Source organism: Gastrolobium bilobum, unplaced genomic scaffold (assembly GCF_033153095.1).
Source record: "Gastrolobium bilobum isolate Gb01-03AN ecotype WA unplaced genomic scaffold, APGP_CSIRO_Gbil_v1 utg23025, whole genome shotgun sequence".
Taxonomy (NCBI): Eukaryota; Viridiplantae; Streptophyta; class Magnoliopsida; order Fabales; family Fabaceae; genus Gastrolobium; species Gastrolobium bilobum.
The window spans coordinates 7,702-16,633 of NW_026895869.1; the positions used below are offsets into that span (position 1 = coordinate 7,702).

At 34.6% G+C, this 8,932-nt stretch overlaps 1 protein-coding gene across 1 annotated transcript; it reads right to left on the reverse strand.

The window, feature by feature from the left end:
* Positions 1–4,931: 4,931 nt before the first annotated feature.
* On the reverse strand, positions 4,932–8,134 carry LOC133296513 (AP2-like ethylene-responsive transcription factor ANT). Its single transcript, XM_061495511.1, has 9 exons — positions 7,813–8,134; positions 7,036–7,711; positions 6,770–6,852; positions 6,621–6,629; positions 6,439–6,527; positions 6,285–6,358; positions 6,154–6,204; positions 5,984–6,060; positions 4,932–5,608 (listed from the first exon to the last, which is right to left on the reverse strand). Exons 1-9 carry the CDS (start codon positions 8,132–8,134, stop codon positions 4,932–4,934), a joined length of 2,058 nt encoding a protein of 685 aa, XP_061351495.1.
* Between the last annotated feature and the right edge of the window lie 798 nt (positions 8,135–8,932).

Here is an 8,932-nt window from a genome sequence, read left to right on the forward strand (position 1 = left end):
GAATAAAATAAAAATAAAAACTGGTTTAATAAGATCTGTTTTATTAAAAAAATTAAAAAATTGTAACTTTTTTTTTGTTTCTAAAATTAAATTTAGAAAATATTTCTGAGTTATTTTTACTTTCTATTTTTATTTTTAACTTTCTCAAAAAAAAAAATACTTGTTTCCGTAATTATTCTACAAAACAGTTTTAAGAATAAAAAAAAATCAAAACAAAAACTTTATTTTTATCTATAAATCTTTCTTTAGTTTTGGACTTTAAATTCTGATTGATATTTAACAAGACTCATTAAAAAGCATACATCAATAACAAAAGAAAAGAAAAAAAGATTTGGTTATTCATGAAAATCTGATTCGGGTTCACATCAAGGAGTCCTCAGGAGAGGAATACCATATTGGAAAACATTTGCTGGCATATTTGGAAGTCGCTCGCTCGCCAGAAAAGGCAAGATCAATTCTTGGCAATGAAAAAAAAAGAGAACAATGTTGGATCCTATTTCTTGCGAGCAACATTCCAAATGTGCGACCACATGTTCTCCAATCTGGTGTTCCTCTATTCGGGACTCTATGTCGAAGAAGCTTGATTGAAATGCACAAAATCAATTGAATCAATGGAGAGAGATGAATAAAAACGGATAACAACCCCAACTACTACTACTTCTTGATTATGCTTGATCACATACGAGCTTCTTGGCTCTTGGTTCAACAGAGGAGGAGGATGACATTGACTAGCTTTTCATGGAATTCTTGGCACTTAAGGTTCTTTATATTAATTGTTTGTGCAAAGTTTACTTAATTTGGTGTATTTTAATTTTATTTGTGTTGATCACGGAGATAAATTTAAATAAATTCTGCTACTATTTGATATACAACTATTGCTTTATTTTTTAGATGAATTTAATCAATCTTTATTGATATAATTATTATTTGCAATGAAGCTATATATGTATCTTCCCACGCAACTTCTTTCACAAAAATTATTTGTGTATAACACAACTAATGTACGGTCCGAGAGTACATATGATGCATTGACGTACTGATTGTCAAGCATTTTTTGTGTGCCTGTTTGCACAAAGTCGAAGGGTGGTGATTATTTGCCTTTCATAAAATCAGTAATCTCCCTGCCTTGGAACCTTCATTCTCGTTTTGATATTATTTGTAAGATCAAGTTCTTATTATTAAATTAAAAGTTATAAATATTGATTATGGTGCAATTTTAATTTTTTTACTGTAATAGTGCATAATTATGCTTTTATAATGTATTGGGAGTAGACTAATTAGGAGTTGCTTCTAGAGGGTTAACATGACCCAAAAAAAAAAAAAAAAGATTAAAAAGTTTATCTCAATTATTTAAAAAATATCAAATATTTTTAATACTATTAATATAATAAATACTTGTACTTTTATTTAATGATTTTTTTTCATTTCTTAATTTACACTTAAAAAATACACGATGACAAAATCCTTCAGGAAAATATTAGTTTCTTTAGGTAAATATCATAGACTGAAACTAGCTTTATTAATTGGAAGTATATATAAACTTAATTTAATTTCAATTTGATAAATGTTTCTTCTGGAACAAACTATAAGGAATGGTCCAAGCCCTAATATCATAGAGAAAGCTATATTCCATTTTGTGCTGTCATTTCCAGAGATGCACCTGATAACAATTGAGAAGGACGGGACCAAACTGAAATGAGAAGATTTGGTTGTAATCAAAGGCCTCCCTGGACGAAACTTGGCTACTCAATAGGGGACACCCTTTATTCCCTCTCTCATTAACAGCACAAAACATTCACGAGGTCCTATTACTGAAGAAATATGACACTTGATTTTGAGTTTGAAACAAGTTGCTAGATATTACAACATATTTTTGGGACCATCTCTGTTACAATGGATGCAGCATGCTTGTGTGTGTGGGGACCTTTCCACAATAATGACACATCAAAACACAGTATATGTGTATACATATCGCTATTCACTACACTGTTGACACAAAAACTATGTTTAACCGAGAACGCTATTCATAACTTGGGTTCGATTCTTAATTGCCTCTCTTTGATAGGTATTAAGTAATTTTACTTTAAGTCTTCAATGAGGTTGATGGTTTTTCTGACCTTGATTGGGGTGTCTCCTCTAATTTAGAAAAGAATTTCAGTGCTCTAGGAGCATGAAATTCGGTGGTTCCCTTTTGGAATATGAAAAATTTGTTTTCACTTTCCTCATTTCTTTCGTTTATATTTTTATTTATGTCCTACATTTTTTAAAGGGGGAACCACCGAATTTTAGTGGTCCAGAACCATTGAAATATTTTTTCCTAAAAAAATATTTAATATGATTCAAGCTTATCTATGATTCAGTGCTCCAAGTTAATGAAAATTGAGTATTTTTTGACTTGCTTGTACAGAGAAAAAAGAAATTTCATTTTCTTCTCCAAATGACAACTCCTCAACAACAGGAGTAGCTGCGCCGGGACTATTACAATCGCTCTCCCAAACTAGGCTATCTCACTAAGTTCAGGTGCCTTATTTTTCTTACCTAAATTATATTGACGTTGAATTCACCTACCACATTGTAAAATTTCGTATCCTAACGTCAAGTGCTTTCATGTCTTCAATGCAACGACACACTTACATAATTTTGGAATTTTCTTCACCAAGTTTTCAACTTATGATAAATTAGCACTAGGATCCAGCTCAAGCGCAAGTGCTTTTGGAAAGCTGTCCTTTGCGAACTTTTTATGCTTAGGATGTCCGCAATAAGATTTGTAATCATATTTGTTGACTAATCTCCATGGATAGAAACAAAAACCATACAATTGAAATGGATCCTACTTTATTTTCTGTTAAAAGAGTGATGTGCATCTTTTACTTTCCTATTTTTTCCACGAGACTCGCTAGCTTTTTGACCATCAATCTTATAATAGTTAACCCTTTCGTTTGTCTTGCATATTTCTTGTTGTGTTTCACTTTTAGATATGCTCGCTTTTCCTTTGTCAAAACAAAGGCTTCTTTTATATACCGCATAATTTACTTTGGCTAAAAATAAAAGAAGAAAAATGAAGAAATTGTCATCTTCTCATTTGCCCCCCTGAACAAGTAATCTTACACCATGTATTTGAACAAACCCGTTAAATTAAAAGAATTATTCATACGCTATAAGATTTGGATCCCTCAATGGCTGATATCGGAGAGAGAGACACTCTTTTTCCAAAAATAATCAAGGGAAAACTTAAAAAAAAAAACCTATCAATTTTCTCAATTATCAATTACCGGTTCACAAGAATTTTGAATCATTTATACCCTTATTTAAAAAAAAAAAAAATATCACCTATCTACCGACTTAAAATTTCTTTATCACTTACCCCCTTCACTTAGGGGATAATGATAAAAAAAAAAAAATTGAAGTCAGGGGATAAATGATTCAAAATTTTAGGGAGGAATAAATGATAATGAGAAAAGTTACAAGGTTCTTTTGAAGTTTTTCCTATAATAAAATTATGAAGGATTTTCACCTAATAAAAATTATGTATAGGACAATATTTTAATTTTTGGAAACAATGATGGGAATTGAATACATAACACAACTTATCTAAATCTCACAACTAGACAAATCCTAGTGCCATAAAAGGGACAATATTTTGTTATTCAGAAAGAATTCAAATCCCTACATATGTATAGTGCCTTATGAAATCACCAAACCGAAGGGGAGGAAGCCATTAGGATAATAACCATTAGGAAAATAGTTGAATTACTCAAAGCTTGTGACTTATCCACCCACCATTATTGATCAATCGCTAGAACCTGTCCTTTTCATCTCTAGTTAAATAACTCATGCATAGTTACCAAAAAAAAAACTCGTACATTACTATGAGCAATTTTGATTATTAACATGTTACTATCCCATGCAGAAAAACAGCTATTCCCGACATCAGTTCGGAACTATTTCCAGCTTTACCGGCAGTGATTCCTCGTTGTCGTCCTATGTTACGGTCAAGATTAATCAAGATTGCAATCGAGAACAAATACTTGAACACGAGGGACACACACGTGAGAAAGCACTCGATAACAATTAACAAGATGAACTCTAAATATGTAAAGGGCCTAAATCATCCACACCAAGACACGAAATCGCTTTTACGTCACAAAATGTCTCTTTATAATTTAGATTTGTCAAGGAATGAAAAAAGTTACAGAAATTTTTAACCACATAATGGTTTTTTTTTCTTTTTCTTGGAAGTTAAATTGGATGTGTCCCCTACTAATTATGACAATGGGGCAGCCAGAAACTTTATGCAATAATATCTACGACAACCCCTTTTCTTTTTGAATGACGAGGAGTGGAGCACTGTTGGCTTTGAAGAAAGCTCAAGATGAATGTTTTATGCAATAATGATGTTTTTTTCAGATTGAGGAACATAATGGCAATAAAACGAGATAATGTGATCAAAAGGAAGCTCAACCTCTTTGCATTATTGCCAAACATCGAGTTGGTTTTGTACTTAGCTGGACTTAGAAAAGGTGCAACTCCAAAAAAAAAAGCAAATTCAATAATGCAAAGGGCCACTTCCATATTGTCAAACATCATTTCATTAGTTTAATCATTAGTCCTCTTCTTAACTAATACTTTCCCTCCCATTAGCACACACAGTAATAGAGCCAAAAGGCCATGGTAGGAAAGCTCTTGTTCCACAAGGATGCAAGAAAAGATGACATATAACATGGCCCCATTAGGCCCTTACCCCAACCTCATACAATTAATTTATCCCCCAAATTCCCGCACTAGTGTTTTTAGCAAAATACACATTCTGAATGTTTACTTTAAAAACCCATATTTCTGCCCACCCATTAACAACTATCTCTTTGCCTTTTTCTCTCCCCTCCCTTACACATGCAAAACTCCAACACATGATAGGTATTATCCATCCATCTCTAGGTATCGTTCCAAGCCGCAAAAAGTGGCAAGTGTGACATTGATATAGTAGTAGTAGCTGGCCTCAGTTGAGTTGCTTCTGAGGGAAACCAAGAGGTAACACTGGTAGAAATGGGGCTAACGATCTTTGATCCCATTGGAAAGAGCAGTGTGGGACCCGTTTTATCAGGGCTGCATTCTCTGGAGCTGCTTAAACTGGTCACCAGCGAGGACGGGTTTGAAAAATGAGTCCCTATCTTGACAGTGTCATTATCTAGCATTGTCTGGCTAGATCCTACTGAATCAATCCCAACAAGATCTTGTAGGGCCATAGAGAAACCAGAGTTTCTATAATTTCCACACTTTATTGTTTTTTGGTCGTCGTAGCTATTTGACTGTTGCTGCTGCTGAGACTGATACAAAGCCATCGTATAGTCTGTTGAACCATTTTCATTATTGTTGTTTACAGCTTCAACTTCTTCCCTGTTTACAATATTATTATAATCTATGGCCTCCACAGTTCTTGGTTTACTTTCCTTATTATTGTTTCTTCTAGCTAGCTCTCCAGCAAGTAAGGTATTGCTGGCCATGATTCTTTCAACATCATATCTAGACATGTCAAAGTTAGTGACAGCATTCACCCCTCGAAATTTGATTGCTGCTATGTCATATGCTTCAGCTGCTTCCTCTTGAGTACCTGAATTTAATTCAACTAATTCAACTACCAAAAATAAAATAAAATAAAATAAAAAATCATTTTTGAACTTTCATGAGGCCATAATAGGATACCCCTTTTTTCTTCTCCATGACAATTATATGAGAGAACAGCCTTATAAAAAGTGACTTGTTGGGGTCCAAAGTAGGATATGGTCCAGTCTTATAAAAAGCATTACCAGTCACTACCATAATAACCAAATCCTAAGAAAAAACTACTTTAAGCACGCTACCTCTTAATATATACATTAATTAGCGTTTCAGGATCATAATTAGAATCCTAAAATCCCACTACTTCTGTAAAAGATTCAGTACAGAAACAAGTACGAGGTATTAAAAACTTTTTGGAAGAACTTACTGAATGTCCCAAGATAAAGATCCTTGTTTCCAGCAACTCTGCCTATCCTTGCTTGCCATCTGCCATGTTGGTGGTGCCTGCATGTCATTGAAAAGTGGATTTAGCTCTCTAATTAATCCAAGAGCTTCTAATTCAGTACAGAGAAAAAGGGGCAAGGAAACCAAATGAACCTGGTCACCCCTCTGTACATTGAGGCACCTCTTGAAAACCCACTGCTCTTTCTGCAAAAACAATTAAGAAACTTTATCATCAATTCATCATCATTTAAGCATAATAGTAACCAACTAATCAGTATCTTTACCTTCTCAAGTGAGCCACATATTCCTGCCTGCTCATGCTTTTCATTTCTTCAAGTTCAGTTTGGTAATTTTCTACCTGCCAAAGAGGAGAGAGAGAATGAGACTCCAAGAAGCACAAAGTTTTCTAATAAGAAATGCCTTGGCATTGAAACATACCGGGGAGTTTATATGCGTTGAAGATCCCCAATACTTGAGAGCCGCAAGATCATACGCTCTTGCAGCTTTCTCTTCCATATCATAACCACCTTAAGTTCACAAACAAAAATAAACCACTTTATCAATTAGCAATAACAAGAGGGTTGAAAATGCAAGCCTTTGTGGAAGGACTTAGTACTTACCCAAATAAACTGCGACATGCAACGTTATGTTGATTCGGTCATCCACAATGTGAACATACGACAGAAGACAGTTAGTGGACATAACTCAGAATACTTCGAAACAAGTAAAATGTCAAATGGTCAAAGACTTCCAGTTTTTGCTCACAAACCTTGTCGTCCTTTCCTGGTTTGCCCTTCCTTCTTGCAACTATTATCCCACAAATGCGCTTCATATCTACCAGTCCATCTATGCCTGTGATAGACAACAACAAACAATAGTTACAAGAATTAACATTTACTTAAAATATAAAAGTGAACAACACAATGAAGCTCAAAAAGTAGAAAAACCAAAAATTTAACTAAAATAAACTAAAAAAATTCTAAAAGGGAGATTAAGTAATGAACATTAAAGGTTAGTCAAGGGGTGAAAACTAACCTTGTCACGCCTCTATACTGTGAAGTTCTCTGTCCGAATGTGTCAATGGATTTCCTATGCACAGTTTGCTTCTGGCCAAGCTTAGCAGCACCTCTCTTTTTGCCTTCCATGGTCACAGAATCAGTTCCTGAAGGTGAGATCTGCCTTGGAACCGTGACACAGCTTGATTGAGAACCAGGGCTCATGGACAAGCTTAACGATTGCAAATCTCCAACACCTACTGTGCTAACACCGACAGGCACAGAAGCACTAGTATTCACTTGATGCTGCTCAAGAGTCTCATGAGTTGAAGAATAATCTCTTGGGGCCATCAAGTTTTTGAAGCAAGCAGTGTTTACCTCTGCCACTTGAGGCATTTGGGAGCTGCAAACTGTGTCGTGGGGTTCCTTATTTTCTTCCTCCAATGGTGCTTGATAAATCCCATGGCAAGGAAGTGCTGAATAATATGGATGGGATTGGACCGTGACATGGCCTTGTTGTTGTTGTCTAAAAGGGTCAGAAAGAAGGTCCAATGAAGAATGGTCTCGGTTGGTTTGAGGTTCAGCATTTTGGTTATAGTAGATGCTGTCTAGGCTAAGAGCCATTGCTTCTCTTTCATGGCCTCCATATTCTTGAGTTCCCATTGTTGCACCACCAAGAAAGTCCTCTAGTTTTGGAGACGAAGTAGGCATCATCACTTCAATAGGAAACAAGGCCAAAAAATGAAAAGAAAAAAATAAATTGAAGAAGTAACAGTTTCAGAAGAAAATGAATCAAAAAAAAAAAAAAAAGACCAACCTTGGGTTTGTGATCTGCTGAGAGCTTCCATTATACAAAGTGAACCATCAGACTTGAGTGGCATCATAGCCAAAGATGAATGAAAGGTACTGTTTTCCCCAACACCATAACAGATTTCAGAGGTGTTGAGGTGTGAAGGTGACAGATAGAAGCTTGTGGGAACGGAGTTTGAAGCTGTAGAAGGATGGGGCTGATGATAGTAGTTATGATGATGATGGAGAGGACCAGAAGTGACATCCATTTTCATGTGGGGTGAGAGAGAGAACCCCAACCAGTTATGATTGTTCTCATCATCAGTGTTGCTATCATTCATGGACTTCATCTTCCTTATAACTTAAAAAAGGTTTGAACTTTGCTACAAGTATCTCTCGCAGCAAGGCAAGACAATCATTGGGTGGCATATAAACAAATCATATCAAAAAAATCTCTTTGCCAACTGCATATGAAGACTTGGTTTTTGTTGTTTAGCTACAGCAAATTTTTTTCTCACACCAACCAAAAACTCTTCGTTCTATGCAATCTATGCAATCTCACAACAAAATTGGTCTCTTTAAACTAAGCAAGAAGAATGAGTTACCAACAAGCAATGCTGAGAGCATCCACTTCATTCCATAGGGATCTGTGTATATATGAGAAAGAGTGAAAGACCACGTCTTTTCCCTTGTCTCTTCTTTTATCTTTGAAATATTTTAATTCATTAGTTCGTTGTGCAATTAGTTCGATTTGAAATATTTTTCGGAATTAAGATTTTAAATTTTTTTTAAAAATAATATTAAAAAGAGTCAAATACATGTTATTACTTGATGGGAGTTACTAATCTCATGCTGTTTGAGATAGTTCTCTCATGTATGTGAGATAAATATGTGAGGTCCACAATTTAAAAAAAAAAAAAAAAAAACTGGCACAAAATTCGATGAGTGTAGAACAGGAGATAGTTATCTCCAACTAAAGAAGACAAATATTTCCCTTACTTTATATGCTTAATTCCGTAAGTTACCATTATTTGATAGAAATTGCTCTTTTCTTTTTCTTCTCTTAATAATAAATAATAATAGAGTTTGTTGTTTGTCATTTTAAATGAAATAAGTTATGTCATTTTAAGAGAGAGATAGACACAGAA

What these genes read in the sequence shown, in the direction of transcription:
- LOC133296513 (XM_061495511.1), bottom strand. Translation starts at nt 8,134, where the DNA reads ATGAAGTCCATGAATGATAGCAACACTGATGATGAGAACAATCATAAC. An exon ending in CAACGCATATAAACTCCCCG is followed by an intron (nt 6,359 to 6,438) that starts GTATGTTTCAAT and finishes CCTCTTTGGCAG; the next exon opens with GTAGAAAATTACCAAACTGA. An exon ending in TATGTGGCTCACTTGAGAAG is followed by an intron (nt 6,205 to 6,284) that starts GTAAAGATACTG and finishes TTGTTTTTGCAG; the next exon opens with AAAGAGCAGTGGGTTTTCAA.